This window comes from Loxodonta africana, chromosome 1 (genome assembly GCF_030014295.1).
Source record: "Loxodonta africana isolate mLoxAfr1 chromosome 1, mLoxAfr1.hap2, whole genome shotgun sequence".
In the NCBI taxonomy this organism is placed as follows: Eukaryota; Metazoa; Chordata; class Mammalia; order Proboscidea; family Elephantidae; genus Loxodonta; species Loxodonta africana.
The window spans coordinates 2,583,688-2,610,666 of record NC_087342.1 but is presented as its reverse complement, the minus strand read 5'-3'; the positions used below and the strand labels follow the sequence as shown (position 1 = coordinate 2,610,666).

General features: G+C 40.3%; 1 protein-coding gene across 8 annotated transcripts in view; it reads left to right on the top strand.

Annotated features, from left to right (window-relative positions):
* Positions 1–26,979, top strand: part of USF3 (upstream transcription factor family member 3) — a 73,317-nt gene that overhangs the window by 23,399 nt on the left and 22,939 nt on the right. Inside the window, exons 2-7 of one of the 8 annotated variants that reach the window (XM_064280731.1) lie at positions 17,215–17,330; positions 17,507–17,600; positions 18,172–18,232; positions 18,614–18,678; positions 19,989–20,017; positions 23,154–23,236. In XM_064280731.1, coding sequence (XP_064136801.1) covers positions 18,632–18,678; positions 19,989–20,017; positions 23,154–23,236 — 159 coding nt within the window. In that variant the 5' untranslated portion in view covers positions 17,215–17,330; positions 17,507–17,600; positions 18,172–18,232; positions 18,614–18,631. Of the gene's footprint in view, positions 1–17,214; positions 17,340–17,506; positions 17,601–18,171; positions 18,233–18,613; positions 18,679–19,988; positions 20,018–22,633; positions 22,749–23,153; positions 23,237–26,979 lie in introns of those variants that run through there. The other 7 variants (XM_064280821.1, XM_064280642.1, XM_064280770.1 and 4 more) reach the window with 7 other exon arrangements.

The following is a 26,979-nucleotide window of genomic DNA, read 5'->3' as shown; positions in this document are numbered from 1 at the left end:
CAGAACAAAGTAAAAAAAAAAGCCTTGGGGGTCCCACCAGTGTAGTGTTGTGGGCTGGGAGAGTGGTTTCCTAGTCGAGCGTTGTTTCACAGCCCTTCAGGAGGAAGCATAGGTGGTATAGGGAGCCAGGTGCTAGAGAGAAAGAAGGGGGAGGTGATGGGAGGCATGGAAGAAACCAAAAGAAATGCAAAAAAGCAACGCCAGCAACAGACAGATGGCACTCAGTGTGGGCAGGGTGAATCCAAGTGGCTGAAGCAGTTTTGGGCCAAGACACTTTGGCCAGTGGGAAGCAGAGGGGGCCGAAGGCGAGGGGCAGAAGAAGGGTGGGCGTTAGGAAAGCATATATCACTGGTTATTGGGTGCCCTGTCTCCTGCTAGGAACTTTGTGAAGTTGCTTTCCCATACTCCCTGTTCGCGGATCTCTGTTGTGGGTGGGGCGAATCCCAGTGGCACGGATGCTGTACTTCCCAACTGGCTGAGCCACCGCTGCCAGCCATGAAGCACAGAGATAGAGCAGCGGGGAGAGAAGGGAGTGAGGAAACATGTACAGCTGATTACTTACTGGGTGCTCTGTCTGCTTCTGGGAGCTCAGTGAAGCTGCTTTCCTGTGCTCTCTGTGTGCCTGTCTCCAACAGGAGTCCACGATGGTGAATCTGTGCTGTGTTAGCTGATAGGGGACCTCCGCTCGTCTCTCTCCTCACTGTCTCTGTCAGTTTCTTATTCCATTTAGTGCTTGGCTGAGTTCTTTATCTCTTCATTTGACACTTCGTGTTCCAGGACTGATGTTTGTCTCTCTTTTCCTTATTTTTTCGGGTCTTTCCGTGGAGGGATGGCGTGGTGCTTCTGTCTATGATGCCATGTTGGCCGCAAGTCCCTTTCTTTTTTTTTTTTTTATTAACAACTTGATAGAGATATAATCCACCTACCATAAAGTTCACCTGTTTGAAGTGTACAATTCAATGGTTATTATGTTTCCAGAATTGTGCTACCACCAGCATAATCTAATTTTAGAATGTTTTCATCATCCCCAAAAGAAACCCCCACCCATTAGGATGCATTCTTCATTCTTCCCTTACTTAGTTATCTTCTGTATTCTTCCCTGTAGTTTACAAAGTTCTACTTCATTATCGTTTTTAGCAATTACATGTGTTCCATTGTATTGATGTACCGTATGTTTTTATCAGCCCCCAATGATGTAGATTGTGAATGCATTCATCCAGTCTTTTATTTTTAAAATTATTACACTATTTGTATGTGTTTTTTCTTTAATCTCATTGTAAAATATACCCCAAATTTTGCCATTTCAACTTTTTAAAAAAAATTTATTGTTAGGTGAAAGTTTATAGTGCAAAGTAGTTTCTCATTTGGAAATTTATACACACAGTTTTGTGACGTTGGTTGCATTCTGCACAATGCATCAGCACTCTCCCCCAGTTTTCCTGTCCCTTCCTGCCTTCTCATCTTTGCTTTTGGGTGAGCGTTGCCCGTTTGGTCTCGTATACTTGATTCAGCTAAGAGGCATGTCCCTCATGTGTGTTACTGTTTCTTCCATATGCCTGATTAATCTTTGGATGAAAGGTGGATTTCAGGAACAGCTTCAGTTTTGAGTTAGCAGGGTGCCTGGAGGTCATAGTCTTAAAGGTTCCTCCACTGTTGGACCAGTAAGCCTGATCTTTTTTTGTGAAGTTGAATTTTGTTCCACATTTTTCTCCTGCTTTGTCCGGGACCCTCTTGGGATCTGTCAGAGCAGTTGGTGGTGGTAGCAGGGCACCATTTGGTTCTAAGAAGGCCTCAGGCTGGTGGAGGCTGTGGTAGTTGTATTCCATTATTTCCTTGTTCCTTTGGTTTTCTTCATTCTCCTTTGCTCCAAACATGATGAGACCAATAGATGTATCTTAGATGGCTGCTAGCAAGCTTTTAAGACACCAGACGGTACTCACCAAAGTAAGTTGTAGAACATTTTCTTTATGAACTGTGTTATGCCAATTGGCCTAGATGTCCTCTGACACCATGGTGCCCAGCTCTCAGCCCCAGTAACTCGGTCTTAACAAGTTTTAAGTGTATAATTCAGTGACATTAATTACGTTTGCCACATTGTACAACCATCACCACTGTCCATTTCCAAAAGCTTTCATCACCCCAAACGGAAACTCATAGAGCTTACAGTTTTATTACCCCACAAAGAAACCCCATATCTATTAGCAGTCATCCCCCATTTTTCCCCATCCTCCCTGAAGCCCTAGGCTTTTTGTTTCTGTAAATTTGTGTAGATTTTCGTATTCTGAATTTTTCATATAAATATAGTCATACAATATGTGGTCTTCTGTGACTGGTTTTTTCAGTTAGTGTAATGTCCAAAAGTTTTTCATCTCGCCAAACGGAAACCCAGTACCCCTTAAGCAATAACTGCTTACTCCCCCTTGTCCCCATCCCTTGATAACCACTGATAAAACTTTTGTCTCTATACAAACATTTGCCTGTTGTAGATATTTCATGTAAGTGGCGTCATACAGTATTTGTCCTTTTGAGTCTGACTTATTGCACTTAGCATAATATTCTCTATGTTAATGCTTATGATAGTGTGCCTCAGAACTTCATTTTTCTTTAGGGCTGAATAATATTCCAGTGTATGTGTGGTTGTTAGGTGCCGTCAAGTTGGTTCTGACTCATAGCAACCTTATGTTCAACAGAACGAAACACTGCCCAATCCTGCACCATCCTCACTGTTGTTATTCTTGGGCCCATTGTTGCAGCCACTGCATCAGTACATCTTGATGCGTGTCCTCCTCTTTTTTGCCGACCCTCTACTTTACCAAGCATGAAGTCCTTTTCCAAGGAGTAATCCCTCTTGATAACATGTCCAAAGTATGTGAGACGTAGTCTTGCCATTTTTGCTTGTAAGGGACATTCTGGTTTTACTTCTTCCAAGACAGATTTGTTCTCTTTTTTTGGCAGACCGTGGTATATACATACGACATGGTATGTGTATACCACATTTTGTTCATCCATTCATCTGTTGATGGACATTTAGGTTGATTCCACCTTTTGACTATTTGAAATAGTGCTGGAATGAACACTGATGTTAAGCATCTGTTTGTGTGCCTGTTTTAAATTCTTTTGGGTATGTACCTAGGAGTGAAATTACTGGGTCATATGCTAATTCTGTGTTTAACTTTTTGAGGAACGACCAAACTGTTTTCCACAACATCTGCACCATTTTACAATCCCACCAGAATTGGTTGAGGGTTTCAGTTTCTCTGCATCTTTACCAACACTTGTTGTTTTCCATTTTTCTGATCATAACCATCCTCATTGTTATCATTAGATGCTGTTGAGTTGGTTCCAACTCATAGAGAACCCATGTACAGTAGAACCAAACTGACCGGTCTGGTGTCATTCTCAGAATCGTTGTTATGCTTGAGTCCGTTCTAACAACCAGTGTGTCGAGCCATCTTGTTGAGGCTCTTCCCTTTTTTACGTCACTCTCTACTTTACCAAGTATGTTGTCCTTGTTCAGGGACTGCTCCCTCCTGATAACATGACCAATGTATGTGAGACAAAGCCTTATCCCTGCTTCTAAGGAGCATTCTGACTGCACTTCTTTCCTGACAGATTTGTTCATTCTCCTGGCAGTCCATGATACTCAATATTTTTCACCAACACCATAACTGAAAGGCATCAGTTCTTCGGTCTTCCTTATTCATTGTCCATCTTTTGCATGCATATGAGGCAATTGAAAATACCATGGTTTGGGTCAGGCACACCTTAGTCCTCAAAGTGACATCTTTGCTTTTTAATGCATCGAAGAGGTCTTTTGCAGCAGATTTACCCAATGCATTACGTCATTTGATTTCTTGGGCTTTTGTTTCCATGGGCATTTGTTTGTAAATCCAAGTAAAATGAAGTCCTTGACAACTTCAATCTTTTCTCCGTTTATCATGATGTTGCTTGTTGGTCCAGTTGTGAGGATTTTTGTTTTCTCCATACTGAGGTGCAATCCATACTGAAGTCTGTAGTCTTTGATCTTCATCTGTAAGTGCTTCAATTCCTCTTCACTTTCAGCAAGCAAGGTTGTGTCATCGGCATATTGTAAGCTGTTAATGAGTCTTCCTCCAGTCATGCTACACTCTTCTTCATATAGATGCTACGTTCTTCTTCAATCCAGCTTCTTGGGTTATTTGCTCAGCATACAGATTGAATAAGTATGGTGAAAAGATACAACCTTGAAACACACCGTTCCTGATTTTAAACCACGCGGTATCCCCTCGCTGTGTTGGAACGACTGCCTCTTGATCTGTGTACAGGTTCTGCATGAGCACAATTAAGTGTTCCGGAATTCCCATTCTTGGCAATGTTATCCATAATTTGTTACGATTGACACAGTCGAATGCCTTTGCATAGTCAATAAAACACAGGTAAACATCTTTCTGGTATTCTCTGCTTTCAGCCAACATCCTTCTGACATCAGCAATGATATCCCTCATTCTATGTCCTCTTCTGAATCCAGCTTGACTTTTCTGGCAGTTCCCTAGTAATGTACTGCTGAGACCCCTTTTGAATGATCTTCAGCAAAATTTTACTTCTGTGTGATATTAATAATATTGTTTGATATTTTCTGCATTCTGTTGGATCACCTTTCTTTGGAATGGGCGCCAATATGGATCTCTTGCAGTAGGTTGGCCAGGTAGCTATCTTCCAAATTTCTTGACATAGATGAGCAGGCATCACCAGCGCTGCGTCCATTTGTTGAAATATCTCAATTGGTATTCTGTCAATTCCTGGAGCCTTGTTTTTGCCCAGTGCCTTAAAAAAAAAAAAAAAAAATTTTTTTTTTTTTTTCTGTGCAGCTTGAAATTCTTTGCACAGCTTGGAATTCTTCCTTCAGTATCATTGGTTCTTCATCAAATGCAACGTCCTGAAATGGTTGAACGTCGACCAGTTCTCTTTGGTACAGTGACTCTGTGTGTTCATTCAATCTTCTTTTGATTCTTCCTGTGTCGTTCAGTATTTTCCATGTAGAATCCTTCAGTATTGCCACTGGAGATTTAAATTTTTTCTTCAGGCCTTCCAGCTTGAGAAATGCCGAGCATGTCCTTCCCTTTTAATTTTCTAACCCCAGGTCTTTGCACATGTTATTTTAATACTTTGTCTTCTCAAGCTGCCCTTTGCAATCTTCTGTTCAGCTCTTTTACTTCATCATTTTTTCCTTTCGCCTTAGCTACTCTGTGTTCAGGAACAAGTTTCAGAGTCTCTCCTAACATCCATTTTGGTCTTTTTCTTTTTTTCTTGTCTTTTTAATGACCTTTTGCTTTCTTCATGTATTATATCCTTGATGTCATTCCACAACTTGTCTGGTCTTTGGTCATTAGTGTTCATTGTGCCAAATCTGTTCCTGAGATGGTCTCTAAATTCGGATGCGATATATATATACTCACTGTCATATTTTGGCTTTCTTGGAGTTCCTCTAATTTTCTTCAGCTTTAACTTGAACTTGCATAGGAGCAATTGATGGTCTCTTCTGCAGGTGGTCCCTGGCCATGTTCTGACTGATGATATCGAGCTTTTCCGTCATCTCTTTCCACAGATGTTGCTGTTGTTGTTGTTGTTAGGTGCCATTGAGTCAGTTCCGACTCACAGCGACCCTATGCACAACAGAACGAAACACTCCCTGGTCCTGAGCCATCCTTACAATCGTTGCAGCGACTGTGTCAGTCCACCTCATTGAGGGTCTTCCTCTTTTTCGCTGTCCCTGTACTCTGCCAAGCATGATGTCCTTCTCCAGGGATTTATCCCTCCTGACAACATGTCCAAAGTATGTAAGACACAGTCTTGCCATCCTTGCTTCTAAGGAGCATTCTGGTTGTGCTTCCACAGATGTAGTCAGTTTAATTCCTGTGTATTCAATCTGGTGAGCTCCGTGTTTATGGTCACTGTTTATGTTGTTGAAAAGTATTTACAATGAAGAAGTTGTTGGTTTTGCAAAAATCGTATCTTGCGATCTCCAGTGTCATTTCTATCACCAAGGCCGCATTTTCTAACTGCAAATCCTTCTTCTTTGTTTCCAACTTTTGCATTCCAGTCACCCATAATTATCAATGCATCTTGGTTGCCTGTTCAGTCAATTTCAGAGTGCATGATTTTGTAAAAATATTCAGTTTCCTCATCTTTGGCATTAGTGGTTGGTGTGTAAATTTGAGTAACAGTCGCATTGACTGGTCTTCCTTGTGGGTGTATGGATATTATCCTATCACTGACACCATTTTACTTCAGATTAAATCTGGAAATATTCTTTTTGACGATGAATGTGATGCCATTCCTCTTTTATTTGCCATTCTCAGTGCAGTAGACCATATGATTATCTGATTTAGAATGACCAATACCAGTCCATTTCAGCTCACTGATTCCTAGGATATCAATGTTTTTGTGGTGTATTTACTTTTTGTCAACTTCTAGTTTTCCTAGATTCATACTTTGTACATTCGATGTTATTATTAACTACTGTAGAGGGGTGGGTGTGAAATGGTATCTTATCGTGGTTTTGATTTATATTTTCCTAATAACTGGAGCATTGGTGGCACAATGTTTGAGAGCTTTGTTGCTAACCAAAAAGGTCAGCAGTTTGAATCTACCGGCCGCCCTTTGGAAACCCTGTGGGACAGTTCTCCTCTGTCCTATAGTGTCGCTATTTGTTGGAACCCACTCAGTGGCAATGGGTTTAGTTTTTGGTTTTTTAATGACTAATGACATTAAGCATTTTTTTACGTGCTTGTTGGCCATTCATATATCTTCTTTGAAGAAATATCTAATTAAGTCAGTCATTTGCCCATTCTTTAATTGGGCTGTTTTGCTGTTTGATGTTGAGTTGTATAAATTCTTTGTATATTCTAAAGATTGGATTCTTTTTTTTTTTTTTTTTTAACTTTTTTATTGAAGCAGCACAAGATTTATTGATAGCTTTGGTTTAAGAATCCCTTCCAAGCAGACCTGTCTCCTAATACACTCTTCAAAGAAGGGAAGTAAGCTCACATTCAGGTACACTGTGCATGTGCACTGTCATCATTGCACCCTGTGTGTGCACCAGTGCCCAACCCCACAGGCTCCGTGGAGCAGTAGAAGTACTTCATTTGCCAGGGTCCTATTGCTTCCCTCTGTCCTACCCTCTCTGCTTCTGTCCTTCCTTCTCCTCTGCTTCTATCCCTTTCTTCTCATCTCCTGTCCCTTCCTCGTTTCTCCTCCTGTTGTTCAGGAAGTTGGAATCCAAATCACGTTTATGGGTTAACAATATATTTATATAAATGAGATGAGATGATAAATGAAATCTGTTCCAGGTCCTTGGCTCCTGTAGATAATTTTTAAAAAGCAGCATAATAAAAATCTATCACTGGAATGCCCATACTTAAAATCAGGAGAGATTGATAGGTAGTCAATAAATATTTGCTGAATGAATGAATGAGCATGTTGGAAGTGAGCCCTACCAGTCTTCTCACGTTCCATTTTAAAATTCTACTGGGAAATGAGTGGCAGAAGTGAAGGATACAGTGGATAGAGGGTTCAGCTCTTTTCTGCTCGTTTTCCTGTATAGCACTGTGTGGCACAAATGAGAATCTAAAGGAATCCTCACTTTTCAAGGTCCTCTGCTTTTTGTTCCTTAGACATAAATGACCTCAGTAAAATCCTTTTCTGGCTTTAAAGAAGCCCAGTTGGGTTTATACAGAAGAGATAATTAGATCTTGTTTTAGGACTTCTGGTGTCAGTGCAGCTTGAAAATCTTATTACACTTTGGTTGATAGCAACGATGAGAGAAATAGAGCCAATATAGGAAGGGTGGAGGAAGGAGTAAAACCTGTGTTCAGATGTTTTCTCCTTGTGATCTGTTCTTTCTGGTGCGTAGTGAAGAACTCTTGAAAGACTGAGGGCTGCGTTAATTCTCACAGTGGTCCAGGGCTTTATAGTCTGCAAAGCATATTCATACACGTTTTTCCTTAGGTGCTTGCAGCAACACCATGAGCCTTGTAGAGATTAAATTCTTATCAGATATTCGTTTACCAGATATTTTCCCCAATTCTGTAGGTTGTCTCTGTACTTTCTTGGTAAGGTCCTTTGATGCAGAAAAGTTCTTAATTATGTTGAAGTCCATTTAATTAATTTTGTCTTTTATTGCTTGTGCTTTTGATGTACTATGTTTGAATGCATTTTTAAAAGCAAGGTCTTAAAGTTTTGCTCCTAACTTTCAAAGAGTTTTATGGTTTTAGTTCTTATATTTAGATTCTTGATCTTCAGGTTTTTAGTTCATTTGAAATGCTTTATTTTTAAATCATTATAGGACTCACAGAAAGTTACAAAAATAATACACAAAAAGTTTTTGTACTTTCTAACTAGCTTCTCTCAATGGTGACACCTTATATAGCTGTAGTACAATATCAGAATTTACCAACTCGGCATTCACTTACCAATTTTCTTACTCATCTTTGTCTTCTCCACTTCCTAGGCTTTCCAGTATGGTAGCCCTTATCCACTTCTAGCTATTTAAATTTAAATTACTTAAAATTATATAAATAAAAAAGCTAATCTCTTGGTCACAGTAGTCGCATTTCAAGTACTCAATATCCACATGTGGTTAGTGGGAATTGTGATGCTTAAAATTGTGTGTCTACTTGGCTGGGCCAAGATTCTCAGTGTTTTGGCAGTCGTATAATGTTATGATCACTTCTCTGTTGAGATTTGATATGTGGTCATTCCCCATGATGGGATCTGTTGTGAGTAGCCAGTCAGTTGAAAGGGAGTTTCCTTGGGCGTGTGGCCTGCATCCAAATATAAGCGGATGTTCTACAAGACTCTAGGGCTTTTGCTTATTCTGGGTCCTGCTGCTGGCTCCTGTTCATCTGACCTCCAGTTTTTGGGACTTGATCTAGCAGCTTACCTGCGGTCTTGCCTGCCAGTCATGGGATTCGTTGATCTTCGCAGCCTGTGAGCAAGAGCCCTGCTCTCTGCCCTGCTGATCTTGGGTTCGTCAGCCCCCGCAGCTATGTGAGTCAGGAGAGGCCTTGCAGTCTTATTTGCTGACCTAGGGATTCGTTGATCTTCACAGCCTCTGAACAAGAGCCCTGCTCTCTGATCTGCCGATCTTGGGCTCACCAGCCCCTGCGGCTACATAAATCAGGAGAAGCCTCTATCCTGAGCCCCTACAGCCACGTGAACTACTTCCTTGATATAAATCTCCCTCTCTCTCTCTCTTTATATGCTTTACTGGCTTTGCTTCTCTAGAGAACCCAGCCTAAGGCAGGGTTCTTAGGAACCCTGGATAGTGCAGATACAGAATATTTCCATCATGCAGGAAGTTTTTCTAGATAGAACTGATCTAGACCATGTGCCTCTTGAGGACCCAAAAAACCAGTGCCCTCGAGTCGATTCCGACTCATAGCAACCCTATAGGACGGAGTAGAACTGCCCCACTGAGTTTCCAAGGAGCACCTGGCGGATTTGAACTGCCAACCCTTTGGTTAGCAGCCGTAGCACTTAACCAACCAGGTGTGCCTTATTCATTTTTATATCTGCATTTCCTTGAGTAGTGTGGGTACTCAATCTGTATTTGAATGATTGAACCTAGTTCCGCCTTCTTGTCTTACAGATTACCAAACCCATTGCTGTCAAGTTGATACCGATTTATAGCAACCCTAGAGGACAGAGTAGAACTTGCCCCATAGAGTTTCCAAGGAGTGCCTGGTGGAATCGAACTGCTCACCTCTTGGCTAGCAGCTGTAGCACTTAACCACTGCATCACCAGGGTTTCCTTTTACAAACTAGGCCCTGGTACATAAAATAGTGAGTGGCAAATCTAGAATTAGAACTCATATTTCCTAACTCTCAGTTTATCGGTCTTTCCATGTGAACTTTAATTTCTGAGCTCAACAGTTTGTATCAGTTTTAGAGGGTGAAGTAATGTAGTCCTTATTTTTAGAGCGTGTAAGAATCAACTGGAAAGCTTGTTAGAACTACGTATTCCTGGATCTCTCCCTCCCAAGATGCTGATTCGGTGTGTCTGGAGTGGGATGTGACAATCTGTATTTTGAGTATATACTTGATCAAGACTGTGTAGTGCTGGCAGAAGGATTGGTCAGAATAGAGAGCAACAGAAAGCCTAAAAGTAAAACCACACATACGGAGATTTGATTTTCAACAAAGTGCTGGAATAATCCAATCGAGGAAAGAAAACCTTTTTAACAAATGGTGTTGGAACAACTAAATACCTGAGGAAAAAAATGAACCTGGACCCCTACATCACCCCATACATACTTTGCATCATATTTAACATGACAGTTAAAACTGTAAAGCCTTTAGAAGCAATCATAGGAGAATATCTTGGTGCAGAGCTTTCTCTGATAGGACAAAAAAAAGCAATCATAAAAGAAAAAAATTGATAGGTGGTACTTTATTAGCAACTTCTGCTCAACAAAAGACACCATTAAGAAAATGAATAGCTAAGCTATATAACAGGAGAAAGTATTTGCAAAACATATGTCGGACAAAGGACAGATATCCAGAATGTAAAGAACTCAGACTGTATAAAGACCACTTATAACTAAGTGATAAAAGGATAGCCCAATTAAAAAAACTGGCGAAATATTCAGACATTTGACAAAGAACATCTACAAATGGAGGAGAGGCAGAGCCAACATGGTGCTATGGATAGAAGTACCACGCTGTCCCTCTGCAGCAAAGACCTGAAAAACTAAATAAAACAGAGACAGACATTTATCCTGGAACCCTAAGCATCAAGTGAAGGGATAAAAAACTCAACCAAGCACTGAGTGGAATAAGAAACTGACAGAGAACAGAGAGCGAGGAGAGATATGGAGTGGAAGTCTCCTATCAGTTAATGTGGCATGAATTTGCCATCTTGGACTACTCAGCCACTGAGATACTCTCTTGGGTTTTTTTTTTTTCTTTTCTTTTTTCTCGTCTCTATCTACCTTCCTTCCTTACCCTTCTCTTGAATACCTGGTGCTGTGTGCCACCTCCACTCCTTCTTGATGGGCTGTGTAGCACCACTCAGCTGATGACCCTCTTCAGGTGGGCTCCCTTGCGGCATTTTTTTTCCTCCTTTTTTTTCTTGGTTTCTTTCTTTCTCTATCTTCCTTTCCTTCCTCCCAGCCATCTGGCATCTCCCCTCGCCCCCCGGTTTGTTGTCTCTCCCTACACTCCTTCCATTCCTTTCTCCCGACACCTGCCTGCATGCGCCTTTCTCTCTCTCTTTTATTTAGTTTCTTATCTCTCTCTTGCTTCCTTCCTTTCGTTTCTCCCACCCACCTAGCTGCGTGTGCCATATCTGTCCTTGATGGGCTGTGCCTCATCATCTGGCTAGAAAGCCACTGCCACATGGTTTCCCTGGGTCTGTGCCACTCCAACAGTAGGCTCCCTCAGTACTTTTTTTTGGGCAGGGGGTGCTGTTTCTCTCTCCTCTTCTTTCCCACACTGACTTAGCAGCACACATCACAACCTCCTTCCTCCCTCATGCCTATCTGCACTGTGTGCTGAGCATCACACCCTGGAGCAGCACAGGCACTGTCTACCAGAACCTCCCCTGCACTGACCCTTGGCCCCACCACATTGGCCCCAGTATATGTCACAAATGACCCATCCCGGGCCCTCCCTCTCTGCTAGACCTGCCCTGCTGCACCATAACTGAGTGACTGTCTCTGCCCATTGGATGAGGTTGTGAGAAGTATCATGCCCACAGATGAGCAAACAACAAAGAATGCCTGGCCTGCCTGCTCAGACAACCAAATTAAACAAAAAAGCAGGATGAAACAAACAAGTCTACAATCAGTAAACAAAGAGAATAATCCCTAAATGTCCCAAAAACAGCAGACAGTATCAAACATATAAAAAAAACAGGACAGAATGCTTCCAAGTAGGTGCCCAAAATAAAACACTGGATGATCTTCCAGTAGAAGAAAAGGTACTGGAACTACTTGATAGGGGATTCAAATCTCTAATATTCAGGGCTATCCAAAAGTTGAAAGAAAAGGCAGACAAAAATGAGGAAAAAATAGACAAAATCGTGGAAAAGACAAAAAATGGAAGAATTCAGGAAAATAATGCAGGAACAAAATGTCAAGATGAATTCACAACTAGAAATCATACAAAAATAGCAATTAGAAATCCAAAAGATAAACAAGATTTCAGAAACGGACAGTGTCAAAGAACGTTTGAGGAGCAGGTTTGAAACAATGGAAGACAGGATCAGTGAAATTGAAGACAAACCCTTAGATACCACTTTGAGGAAAAATCAGAGAAAAGAATGATAAAAAACGAAGAAACCTTGAGAACGATGTGGAATACAATCTAAAGTAAAAATTTGCGAGTGATTGGAGTTCCAGAACAGGGAGAAAATGGAAAACACAGAAAGGATCATTGAAGAATTGCTGACAGAAAACTTCCCTAATATCATGAAAGATGAAAAGCTGACCATCCAAGAAGCTCAACAAAGCTCATATAGGATAGACTCCAAAAGAAAATCATCAAGGCATGTCATAATCACACTCACTAATACCAATGACAAAGAAAGATCCTGAGAGCAGCTTGAGAAAAAAGAAAAGTCATGTACAGAGGGGAAACAAGAAGACTACGCTCTGATTAATTGGCAGAAACCATGTAGAGAAGAAGGCAATGGGAAGACATATATAAAACCTTGAAAGAAAAAAATTGCCAACCAAGAAAAATATATCCTGCAAAACTCTCACTTAAATATGATGGTGACATTGGGATTTTTCAGATAAACAGAAATTAAGGGAATATGTAAAAAACAAACCAAACTTACAAGAATTATTAAAGGGAGTCCTTTGGTTAGAGACCCAACAACATCTGACGACGGTCTGAATCTAGGATGCAAGACCTCATCAGCCAGATATCAACCTAGATGATGAACTCTGAAGGGTAAATCAAAACTAAAAGATTTACTACAGGGAACCAGGGAGGTTAAGCTGTAAATGACAACAACTTCAGAACCATAAAAGAGGGAATAAACAGTGTAGGTACAGAAATTTCTCAAAAGGAAAGGAAGTCAAGGTGATATCAAGTAATAAAAGACTGGCTCAAACTTAGGAAGATAAGGGTAAATTTCCAGGTAAGCACAAAGAAGGTTAACAAACCTACTCATCAAAATAAGAAAAACAAAGTCTCGGTAAACAAAATCTTCAAAAAACAAAGGAAACGGAAAAAAAAAAAAATCCGCAAACAAAAGGAATTAAATCAATCACAAAAGGACAAATAATATATGAGACCACGACTGTAGAAACTCATGGAAAAGTTTACACACAAAAAGAATCAATCTTTGATGGTTATGTGGGAGGGGAAGGGTGGCGATGGAAAAACACTAAATAGACAATAGATAAGTGATAACTTTGGTGAAGGGTAAGACAGTACACAGTACTGGTGAAGCCAGCACAGCTTGTCCAAGGCAAGGTCATGGAAGCTCCATAGACACATCCAAACTTTCTGAGGGACCAGATTACCCGGCTGAGGGCTGTAGGGACCATGGTCTCAGGGAACATTTAGCTCAATTGGCATAACATAATTTGTAAAGAAAATGTTCTTCATTCTACTTTGGTAAGTAGCATCTAGGGTCTTAAAAGCTTGTGAGTGGCCATCTAAGATACTCCACTGGCCTCACCCTGTCTGGAGCAAGGGAGAATGAAGAAAACAAAAGATACTAGGGTAGGATTAATCCAAATGACTGATGGAACAAGTACTACAGCTTCCACTAGGCTGAGTCTGGCACAACTAGATGGTGCCTGGCTACCAACACCAACTGTTCTGATAGGGATCACAATAGAAAGTCCCAGACAGAGGTGGAGAAAAATGTAGAACAAAATTTTAATGGGGGGGGAAAAAAAAGGACCAGACTTACTGGTCTAACAGAGACTGGAAAAACACCAAGAGCATGGCTCCCAGACACCCTTTGAGCTCAGTAACGAAGTCACTCCTGAGATTTACCCTTTAGCTAAAGATTAGACAGGGCCATAAAACAAAATGAGACTAAAGGGGCACACCAGCACAGGGGCGAGGATTAGAAGGCTGGAGGGGACAGGAAAGCTGGTAATAGGGAAACCAGGTTCAAGTAGGGGAGGGTATTGACATGCAGTGGGGTTGGCAACCAGTTTCACAAAATAATATGTGTACTAATTTTTTAATGAGAAACTAGTTCTGTAAACCTTCATCTAAAGTACAATTAAAAAAAAAAAAAAAGACCTACAAATGGCTTTGAGCGCATCAAAAAAGGGGGGGGGGTTCACTAACATTAGTCATCATGGAAATGGAAATTAAAACTCCAATGAAATACCACTGTTAAAAAAAAAAAAAGACCTACAAATGGCTTTGAGCGCATCAAAAAAAAAGGGGGGGTTCACTAACATTAGTCATCATGGAAATGGAAATTAAAACTCCAATGAAATACCACTGTATACCTACTGAAAAAAAATAAATCTGTGGCCGTTGAGTCCATTCCAACTCAGTGACCCTGTAGGACAGATTCCGTAGGGTTTCCAAGGAGTGCCTGGTGGATTCAAACTGCCCACCTTTTGGTTAGCAGCTGTAGCTCTTACCCACTATGCCACCAGGGTTTCCATATACCTACCAGAATGGCTTTACCTCAGGGGAAAAAAAAAACAGTTAAAAAAAATGTGATTTGGATGCCGGTGTTGGGAGGACCATACTTTGAGAACCTCTGAGTTTGACTAATTCTAGAAATAATTCTTTCTCACTAAAAACAGTAACTCCCAGCTTATTAATGTAATATTTAGAAATCTTTAAAAATTCGTGACACTGTTGAAATATTTTAAAGGATGTATTTGTTTTTGTTGTGTTTGTTAGGTACTGTCGAATCAATTCCCACTGATAGAGACACCAGGTAACAGAGTAGAACTGCCCTATAGGGTTTTCTGTTGTAATCTTTACAGGAGCAGATTGCCAGGTTCATTTCTCCCATAGAGCTATCAGGTGGGTTCGAAGTACCAGCTTCTCAGTTAGCAGCACTAAGCCATTGTGTCACCAGGGCTCTTTTATTTGTATCTAGGTATTTAAGTGTTGTATTAAAAGTAGCATTTCTTTATTTAAGTATTTTTTAATTAAAAGTAGCATTTCTTTATTAGTAGGTTAGTAAGTAGACAATGTCATGGATTGAATTATGGCTCCCTAAAAAAAATAAAAAAAATTTTTTTTTTTTTTTTAAAAATCAATTAGGCTGGGCCCTGATCCCTGGTATTGTGTGATTCTCCTATATGTTGTAAATCCTGCCTCTATGATGTTAATGAGGGAGGATAGGTGGCAGTTGTTAGTGAGGCAGGACTCAACCTGCAGGACTGGATTGTGTCTTGAGGCAATCTCATGAGATATAAAAGAAGGGAGCAGAGAGACGAGGGGACCTCACACCACCTAGAAGCTTGAGAAGCTCCTCGACCAGGGGAAGATTGAGGACAAAGACCTTCGTCCAGAGCCCACAGAGAGAGAAAGCCCTCCCCGGGAGCCGACACCCTGAATTTGGCCTTATAATGTACTAGACTGTGAGAAAACAAATTTCTCCTTGTTAAAGGTATCCACTGGTGGTAGTTCCGTTACGGCAGCACTAGATGCTAAGACAGACAAGGATTTATGAAAATTAAGTTCCTTATTTTACTAGATTTTCCTTTATTAACATCAAGAGTGCAGTTTTAACATCAGCAGGAATTGGACATGGGTGTAATTGAATAGGTTAACGAGTAGTTTGAGATGGATATTGGTAGTAGCGTTTGGTAAATTGGATGATTTTGATTTGCAGTTGTGGCCCTCTGTAAACTCTTGGCTGTGACTGGAGTGCGATGACACCTGTGTGGCCATTCACATTACCATTCTGTGTGTTTAGAAGATGAGAATTCTGCTTTTTGTATCTGAGTTGTAACATTAAATTATCAGCAGACTTTTAAATGTGCTGGAGGGGAAAGACTGGAACTGGGATACAAATGACCAAATACTGGTGTATATTTTTATTTTGAGTAGAGGGCAAGTCTAACTTTACTGATTTGTAGGTAAAATAACAGCGGTCAGCTGACATGCTATATGTAGCAAATCCCTGCTGTTATGGAGTATTGGTCAGATGTCTGAAATTTCACCAATTGAGGCTTCCTGCAGATTTCCCTGATAAGAATCACCTGGGGCACTCATTCCATCTCATACCTCTCCCCTAGAGGTGAGAATTCTTCCCTCAGAGATAGATTCGATTGATCTGCAGTGAGCTGAGAATTTGTATTTTTAACGAGTACTTCCAGATAATTCTTACCTTCAGGAATGTTTGGGAAACATTGCCCTAAACTAGAGCAAAGTTTCTCAAACTATTTGTACCAACCTGGGAAAAAAAAAAAAAAGTCACCAAAGGAGCATGTTGAATATGCAGATTGCTGGGCCCTACCCAGGCCTTTCATAGTCAAGTCTGGGGTGAGGGCCCCAGATCTACATTTTTCAAGAGCACATACAGTGCACAGGTCTGGGGGATGTCTTCGTGTCACTGAGTAGTGGAAAATCCCTAAGTAAGCTTCCAGTCACCCTCACAAGAAAGAAGAGAGGTAGGAGATTGAAGGAAAGATAGTTTTGAAGCTGAGGACAGATCTCAGCATAAGCTCTAGGTGGAGGATCTTGGGTAACCTGGAGGCAATGGGTACCTAAGGGGCACAGAGAGTGCAGGAGAAAAAAAAAAAAACCACGGAGAGTGCAGGAGAAAAAAAAAAAACCACGGAGAGTGCAGGAGAGAAAGGAGGAAATCATCAACTCTAGAAGGACGGCCATTGACTGTAGGACGCAGTCTTTCAGGAGTAGGGCATGGGTAACCCATTGAGAAGTGACTTTTGAAAGCAACTGTATTCCTTTGCTTTCAAGCGGTGGGGAGCATTCAGGATCATCCTGCGTGCCGCTTAACTGCCTGCATGCCAGGTGCTGCCGACAGAAACCTAACCCAGACGAGCCCGTCGCCATCAAGCGGGTTAGGACTCACAGCGACCCTGTAGGACAGAGTGGAACTGCCTCAGGGTTTCCAAGGCTGTAGTTTTTACAGAAGTAGACTGCTACTTCTTTCTCCCACAGAGTGGCTGGTGGGTTCGAACCACTGACCTTTAGGTTGGCAGCCGAGCACTTTCACCTAGAAACCTGTAAATACTCATTGATTTTTTTTTTTTTTCTCTTGTGTAGTAAGAAGAAAACATAACATATAGACCATCTTCTAGCAGAATATGGTAGATTTGGATCAGAAACGGGAGGCGTTGGAAGCCTGGAGTCAAAAGTGAAGAAATTCTGCAAGCCCTTGGGTGAGACAGGTGACAGGGATTTTTTTTTTTTAATTTAATTACATGGCCCATGTTATCATTATATGCTTATCTAGTGCGAGTGCACTGCTTTCAGGCGGAGTTGGACCCACTTGGATATTAGGGGGAAGGTGGGACAAGCTGCTGGAAGTGGGTCTTGAGCCCATGTTTTTCCTCAGGCTGCTTCAGTCAGGGCCTTCTGTTGTCACCTTGCCTGCATTCACTACGTATTTCTCAGGGCCCCCCATTCCTGTCCACGGCTGAGGCCTTAAGGTACAATATTTCATTAATACCATAGCTGACGTTTACTGAATCCTCGTTACATGCTAGGCATGGTGGTTTTGCTGGGCCTGCATTGTTTCATTCCCTTATTGCAATAATCCAATGACCTGGATGCCATTACTATGACCCGTTTTGTAGATGAGAGCATCTGAGGCTCCCAGAGCTTAAGTAACTTGCCCACAATCTCACTGCTAGTAAGTGGCAGAGCCAGCTTTCGGCTCGTGCTCTGTGACCTCAAACTCTGTCCTTCCCGCCTTGTCTCTCAAAGAAAACCCGGGAAGCCACGCATACCCCTCCTCCATCGTACCTGAGCAGGCACTCCCACTTCTGTGTACTGCTTTTGAAAGCTCCTCAATCAAAGTTCTCCTAATGAAATTTATAAAAATCAGAGATGAGAAAGAAAGAACCTATACTATTACTGGCCTTACATCACTAGGCTTAATACTTTCGTATGTTTGCTTTCAGGATTTTTCTTACACCTGTATATCTTCCTAGAGTGCCTGTATTTTTTTAGTGTCCTTATACTGTAAATATAAATAGAATTTTAACATTCATGTTTAAGTCACTCTCCAGGGATAACTTGAGACCTCTAGCAGCTGAAACTGAAGAAGCATAGTGAATGAGTGAGTGTTGTCTCCACCTATGAAGCATTGTACGTCTATGTGCTCGTTACTTTTGCTTTACTGGAATCTGCGTGCCCCTTGAGCGTCTTTCCAGGCTCGCAGGGATCTTCCTGTCCTCTGATCTTCTCAAGCGCTTCTGTACATTTCTTTGCATCCATTCCATTTGCTGTGGACAGTGCTCTGCATCTGCTGGTTGTCCTCTTTGTCCTCTTCTGTCTTCTTACACCTCTTTCTATCCATGGAACCCAGTCTGGTACTTTTTCCATGTCAATTTTATTTTTTTAGCCTTTTTGCATTCAAATTAAGTTGTTATTCATCAGTTTTTCTCAAGTTCCAGAACAACTTTGATACTTTCTGGTGTGTCTTTCCATGTCTTTGTAGGCTCCTGTCACCATAACCATGCCAGAAATGACCGAGAATGAGACTCCTACAAAAAAGCAGCACCGGTCTGTATCTGTTGTGGTCCCAGAAGTGATAGAATTTGGGCAGATAAGAAGCTTAGTGGGGTTGGTTTTTGGTTGCTAAGTGAGTAGTCTTTAGGTAACTTTCATTTGGATGCCTAGAAGATCATTACTCCAAAAATATGTGTGAATAAATACAAATACACTTACTGAAGGAGGTCTGTAGTTAAAATTCCCTGTCCTCCTTGCTCTATTAGCAATGCGTCAAGAAGTAAGAATGATCATTAGTAGTTAAAATAGTGTAATACCCAGTCTATGTTAAATGTTTAGTTTCTACTGAAATTTAACTTCTACGGTACTAGTTCTTATAGACCCCAAGTTCTTTTAGGCTCTAGTCAGTTTGAATAGACATTTCTGGACCCAACAGTCCACTAATGCTAATATAGGAGCCCTGGTGGTGCAGTGGTTAGGACCTTGGCTGCTAACCCAAAGATTGGCAGTTGGAATCCACCAGCCACTCCTTGAAGTCCCTATGGGGAAGTTCTACTCTGTCCTATAAGGCAGCTGAGTCGGAATTGATTTGATGACAACAGATTTGTTTTAATGCTAATATGCACATCAGCACAGTATTACTTCAGGTTCTTTCTTGAATCCTTCTAAGTTTCTAGCATTTTGGGATAATATTTCTGCTTAGAATTGCATGGTCAAAGTTCTACTAATATTCAAATTATTCTTCTATTTCTTTACCAAATAGCTATTGGAGTGTGCTAATGTATTAAGTAGTTGTGTGTAAAATCAATGCTTTTAGTCGATCAGCATTTACGAAAATGTGAGTGTGGACGACCTAAGGCACACAGTGCAAAAGATGGCTCCCACGCTAGTTGTCAGTGCACCCGAGCCGTGGCTGCCGTATTTCCCTCCCTGGGGGTTACAAGGTGACTCTGTTGTTGCTGGTCTTCTCTACCTACCCGCTCCCAACCCTGCCCAGTGAGATGCTGGAGAAGGATCACAAGCCACCTATTTGGCACATTGCTCTGAAATTTTACTAGCCCCTAAGCTTTTTTTTTTTTTTAAGCTACACTTTCAAACAATTAGGGTATTCAATGACAGATTCATTTCCCAGCCTGTAACTTGTAGGTGTATGAAAATCTGTTGCTTCTAAATTGATGTTAATGTGTCCTTGGTTAGAGTCCCAGACCATCATACGTATTAAAGTTTTTTCTTCCAATGCCTTCTGATTGATGACAACAAATGAAAATTCAGAAAATTTGTTTTTATGGTGCTCAGAATAGAAAGTGATAAAAACGCCTCCCTGTTACTTTTGTGTCACCATTTATGTACACTTTTTGTTTCAGAAAGAAGAACCGGGAGACACACAACGCAGGTAGCAACAATTTTAATTTTTACTTACTTGCTAGCTTTTTTTGTTTTCAAAATGAAATCATACTGCCCTTGGTTGTAAGTTTTAACATTACAAAGTGTAGAATCATCATTCATCACGTTTTAGAAAAACGTTCCCTTCTTGTTTTTAATTGACGAAAGCACCCCTAAGATGATGGCTTGGTTGTCATCTTCCGGTTTGTAGTCTCTTTAGCTAAGTTAAAGCCGGAGATGAATGCACTCCTGGAGCTAGTGTTTGACGTGACTTCACCTGCTAAGAAAGCCCAGACTGCTCCTCACTAGAACGAACAGACGTGACTGGCTGTTGAGGGGAGTGGGGAAGAGGTGAGCAGCAGGCTGGGGATCGGAAGGGTAACTTGCAAAGGTGAAGAGTTTTAAATTAAGTTGTAGGCTCTGTCGTTATAGGAAAAAAAAAAAAAATTTTTTTTTTTTAATGTTATAGGAAGAATGTAGAAAATATACGTTTGATTTTATCTCAAACATCAAAATTATAGAGCAAAGCCAGGGTTAATAGTGCATTGATTTACAACTGGGCATATTGAGTAAGCTTTGCTTTTTCATCAGAGACCACAGTCAGAACTAGAAAAATTGTCTTAGAGGTTAATGTCTATTACTCTATAAATGATAGCTTACTTTCTCTCAGGGTCTTCTCACTCATCTGCTGAGGGCCCTTGGGAAAATTTTATCATGGAAGGATGTGTGGTATACTGGGGAGAGATTGGTATTCCCCAAAATAAGGAGTTCACTTTCTTTGAAGCCCTGTTTATTGTTACGGCTAAAAAGTTTCTTAACGTACCAGACTTAATGGTCTGACTGAGACTAGAAGGACCCCGGAGGTCATGGTCCCCAGACCTTGTTAGCCCAAGACTGGAACCATTCCCAAAGCGAACTCTTCAGACAGGGATTGGACTGTACTATAAGATAGAAAATGATACTGGTGAGGGGTGGGCTTCTTGGATCAAGTAGACACGTGAGACTGTGTGGGCAACTCCTGTCTGGAGGGGAGATGGGAGGGCAGAGGGGGTCAGAAGCTGGCTGCATGGACACGAAGATAGTGGAGGGAAGGAGTGTGTTGTCTCAGGGAGAGCAGCTAGGAGTATATAGCAAGGTGTATATAGATTTTTATATGAGACACTGACTTGATTTGTAAACTTTCACTTAAAGCACAATAAAAAAATTTTTTTAAGTCTTTTTTTTTTTTTACCTCCACACATTAAAAATCTCCTAGATATCCTTTATATATCTGTTGTTAGAGAATTCAGAGGAAAGGTAAAATATACTATGCTTTGCCTTTTTTGGCCATATGAAAGAAATGTAATCTTTTTTGCTGTATGAACTAAATCTTTTGATTGGAATTAACTGTTAGGTGGTGCCATAAATATGTCTGGCAGCAACTTAGAGAGTAATTAGAGGTTATAGAAAAGGATACCCTTACTGCTAGATTATGAAGCAAGAAGATAGATATTTTATAAAACAAGCCCTACCCATTCATCTTCTTAGAAGCACTGAAATCCTTTATTAGAAAGGAAGGTTTTAGAAAATTTTCTAACAGAAAATCAATAATGTTTACGACTTAAAGCGTCTCTTGTATTCTTTCCCCTTCCATACAACATTTAAAGACATAGCACAGAAGCCTGGAAGATTTCTCAGCTAAGTAAGAAGTTGTCCATTGCCCAGTTTCTTAGGTGGGAGAGGTCCTACAGGCCAAAGTGGACAGCTCAGGCACCACAGAGAAAACAAAACCAACCAATGCCTTTTCTTGTCTGTTATAAACCATAACTAATAGTTGTTTCTATTCCAAAAGGGCCCTCTGGTGGTCTTTTTTTTTTTTTTTTTTGAATTGTGTACTTAATATTTGATTATTTTAAATTGTACTTTAGATGAAGGTTTACAGACAAACTAGCTTCTCATCGAACCGTTAGTACACAGATTCTTCTGTGACACTGGTTAACAACCCCACAACATGTGAGCACTCTCCCCTCTCAACCCTGTGGTCTTCTTAAAGGCGTTTTAAGGTTCCTAAATCAGCCCAGAAAGGTCTGATTTGCCAACTTGCCATGAAAAGGTAGCTTCCAATCATCTTTGCTCGTTAGTCCCTGGGTGATGGAAAGGTTGGCGGTTTCAAGCCTACTCAGACACACTTTGGAAAAAAGGCCGGGCAGTCTCCTTCCAAAAGCGCACAGCCTTGAAAACCCTACGGAGCAATTCTGCTCTGCACGCCTGGGGTTGCCATGAGTCGGAATCAACTCGATGTCAACTAAGAACAACGAACTTGTTACTGAGCTCTTGCGATTCAGTTGTCATTAAAATCTCTAGTGATTACTTGAACTAAAAAGGTGGCCTAATTGTAATATTAGCAGTTTCTATTTGTTTATAATTTCTATTTAATTATGTATTACATTCTTTAAAATGCTAATGCAAGTGCTGCTTATGAAGATTTCTGTAACACAAGACATAAAATATGACATTTTTTTAAAATTGTGCTTTAAGTGAAAGTTTACAGTTCAAGTTAGTTTCTCCTACAAAAATTTACACACACATTGTTATGTGACCATAGTTGCTCTCCTATAATGTGACCGCACACTCCTTTCCACCCCAGATTTCCCGTGTCCCTTCAACCAGCTCCTGTCCCTTTTTGCCTTCTCATCTTGCTTCCAGACAGGAGCTGCCCATTTAGTCTCATGTATCTACTTGAGCTAAGAAGCACTTTGTTCGTGAGTATCATTTTATGTCTTATAGTCCAGTCTAATCTTTGTCTGAAGAGTTGGCTTTGGAAATGGTTTTTCTTCTGGGCTAACTGAGAGTCCAGGGGCCATGTCTTCTGGGGTCCCTCCACTCTCAGTCAGACCATTAAGTCTGGTCTTTTTTCTAGAATTTGAGTTCTGTACCCCACTTTTCTCTTGCTCTGTCAGGGACTCTGTTGTGTTCCCTGTCAGGGCAGTAAAATATGACATTCTTAGAAATCTTATTTACTTATTATAGTCATTTGTTTCAGTAGATATTGTTTGATAAACTTTTCTTAGGGATTTCTTTACCTAAAGTTTCTTCACCCAGGGAGAATGAGGCACTTTGGCAGTGCTGGTATAAAATTGATAAACGGATCTTTCCCCTCTCTGTAGTGGAGAGGCATAGAAAGAAGAAAATCAATGCTGGGATAAACAGAATAGGAGAGCTGATCCCGTGTTCCCCTGCCCTGAAGCAGGTAAGAAGCCATATTTTCATTCATTACTTGTTATTATGGATTGCACTGTGTCCCCACAAAGGTGTGTCACCTTAGGCCATGATTCCCAGTATTGTGTGGTTATCCAGCATTTTGTGATCTAATGTGATTATGCTATGTATTGTAAATCCTAACCTCTATGATGTTAATGAGGCAGGATTAGAGGCAGTTATGTTAATGAGGCAGGACTCAATCTACAGGATTAGGTTGTGTCTTGAGTCAATCTCTTCTGAGATATAAAAGAGAGAAGCGAGCAGAGAGAAGAGGAACCTCATACCACCAAGAAAGAAGAGCCAGGAGCAGAGTGCATCCTTTGGACCAGGGGTCCCTGTGTTGAGAAACTCTTGAACCAGGGGAAGGTTGATGACAAGGACCTTCCCCCAGAGCTGACAGAGAAAGTCTTCCCCTATGGATAGTGCGCTGAATTTGGACTTCTATCCTCCTAAACTATGAGAGAACACACTTCTGTTTGTTAAACCATCCGCTTGTGGTATTTTTGTTATAGCAGCACAAGATAATTAAGACACTTGTGAACAGACAATTCCCTAAGTTGTTTCTGTGCTTAATTATTTTTGTTCCTTGTTATTTATAGACTTCTTAAGTTGTGTTTTCTCTTGAATTACTAAGCTTTTCCTGTGATTGTTTATATATATGCCCCTCAATTCAGGGGCATTTCTTTCTTTTCTGCCCGTTCATGTTTTTTAGGAAACTCTATGGGGCAGTTCTACTCTGTCCTATAGGGTCGCTATGAGTCGGAATCGACTCGATGGCAATGGGGTTTGTTTTTTTTTATAAGTTCTTAACTAGAGTCTTTCAGAGATCTCTTCTTTACTTTATTCTCCACGCCCTATCAACCAACCACCCCTAGTACTTCAGTTGTCAAAGCATGCCAGTTTTTCCTAATGAAGATAGTTTTTTGTTTCTTTTTTTGATGAGAATAAAATGTGCTCATTGAAAACAAAAAAAAATTGAAACAATATGGAAGGTTTAAAAAAGTTTAAAAAATAAATTGATATTCTACCCTGAAGATATAACTGCTGTTAAAATGTTTCTGCATATCTCTCTAGACATTGCTTTATGAATATATGTGTGTGTGTGTAACTGTGTGTGTGTCAGGGTTATTTCATGAAAAGCTTTTTTATTTTCACTCAGTGGCACATAGGGGACATTCGGTTGCAGGTATCTTTCCTAATACGATTTCCTTCCTTTAATGGTTATATGACATTTCATTGTAACAGGATATAATAATTTACGGTAGCCTTGTTTTTTGTTAATTTAAATTAATATATGTGAAAACTAATATATGTACATAACAAAGAGCACTGTAAAGCTTAAAACAACAAACGCTAGTCTCCTGCCTGCTTCTAAACCTTAATAGAGCTCCTTAAAGGGAACGAGTCACAGCTGTTTCTTCTGGTATTTATATTTCTAAATAATGTGCTTCTGTTGATATATCTTGATTTTTCCTTTTAGATCTTATCTGTTGTCATCCTAATATGTTTTCCTCTGGCTTCGCTGTCTTCGAGCCTCCTAATATAAATCTTTCACAACTTTTGGTTAAATTAGTATTCGGTATTTATGTGTTGTGAGATGTTTTGAGAATTCGTTGCTGTTCTTTATCATTGTGTAGTATTCCACAGTGTGCATATACCATCGTTTGTTTATCCTTTTGTCTGTTGATGGGCACCTAAGTTGTTTCTATCTTTTTTGCTATCATGAACAGCGCTGCAGTGAACATGGATGTGCATATATCTGTTCATGTGATGGCTGTTATTTCTCTAGGGTAATATGTCAAGGAATGGGATTGCTGCATTGTATGGTACTTCTATTTCTAGCTTTTTAAGGAAGCTCCAAATCAATTTCCAAAATGGTTGTGCCATTTTACATTCCCACCAGCAGTGCATAAGTGTTCCAGTCTCTCCAGAACCTCTCTAACATTTATTATTTTGTGTGTTTTAAATTAGTACTAGCCTCGTTGGGGTAAGATGGTCTCTCATTATAGTTTTGATTTGTGTTTCTCTAATGGCTAATGATCATGAGCATTTCCTCATGTATGTGTTAGCTGCCTGAATGTCTTCTTTGATGAAGTACCTGTTCATATCCTTTGCACATTTTTTAATTGGATTATTTGTCTTTTTGTTTTGAGCTTTTGCAGTATCACGTAGATTTTAGAGGTCAGACACTGATTGGAAATGTCATAGCTAAAAACTTTTTCCCAGTCTGTAGGTAATCTTTTTACTCTTTTGGTGAAGTCTTTGGATGAGCATAGGCGTTTGATTTTTAGGAGCTCCCAGTAATCTAGTTTCTCTTCTGGTGTTTGTGCGTTGTTAGTAACGTTTTGTATACTGTTTATGCCATGTATTAGGGCTCCTAACATCGTCCCTATTTTTTCTTCCATGATCTTTATTGTTTTAGATTTTGTATTTAGGTCTTTGATCCATTTTGAGTTAGTTTTTATGTGTGGTGTGAGGTATGGGCCTTGTTTCATTTTTTTGCAGATGAATATCCAGTTATGGGAAACCCTGGTGGCGTAGTGGTTAAGTGCTATGGCTGCTAATCAAGAGGTGGGCAGTTTAAATCTACCAGGTACTCCTTGGAAACCCTATGGGGCAGTTCTGCTCTTTCCTATAGGGTCACTATGAGTTGGAATCAACTTGATGACAGTGGGTTTGGTTTTTTATCCAGTTATGCCAGCACCATTTGTTAAAGAGACTGACTTTTTCCCAATTAACGGACTTTAGGCCTTTGTCAAATATCAGCTGCTCATAGGTGGTTGAATTTACGTCTGGATTCTCAATTCTGTTTCATTGGTCTGTGTATCTGTCGTACCAGTACCAGGCTGTTTTGACTACCATGGTGGTATAATAGGTTCTAAAGTCAGGTAATGTGAGGCCTCCCACTTTGTTGTTCTTCTTTGGTAATACTTTTACTTATCCAGGGTCTCTTCCCTTTCCATATGAAGTTCGTGATTTGTCTCCATCTCATTAAAAAATGTCACTGGAATTTGGATTGAGATTGCATTGTATCTGTAGATCACTTTGGGTAGAATTGACATTTTCACAGTGTTGAGTCTTCCTGTTCATGAGCAAGGTATGTTTTTACACTTACGTGGGTCTCTTTTGGTTTCTTGCAATGGTGTGTTGTAATTTTCTTTCTGTAGATCTTTTATGTCTCTGGTTAGATTTATTCCAAAGAATTTTATCTTCTTGGGGGCTATTGTAAATGGTATTGATTTGAGGATTTCTTTTTTGAAGTTCTCTTTGTTGGTGTAGAGGAATCCAACTGATTTTTGTATGTTTATCTTGTATCCTGATACTTTGCTGAAATCTGTTAGTTCCAGTAGTTTTCTTTGGACTGTTCTGTGTATAAAATTATATCGTCTGCAAATAAGGATACTTTCACTTCTTCCTTACCAATTTGGATGCCTTTTATTTCTTTTCCTTGCCTTATTACTCTGGCTAGGACCTCCAGCATAATGTTGAATAAGAGTGGTGATAAAGGACATCCTTGTCTGGTTCCCCTTCTTAAGGGGAATGCTTTCGGTCTCTCTCCATTTAGGGTGATGTTGGCTATTGGCTTTGAATAAATGCCCTTTATTATGTTGAGGAATTTCCCTTCTGTTTCTATTTTGCTGAGAGTTTTTATCAGGAAAGGGTGTTGGACTTTGTCAAATGCCTTTTCTGCATTGATTGATAAGATCATGTGGTTCTTGTCTTTTATTTATG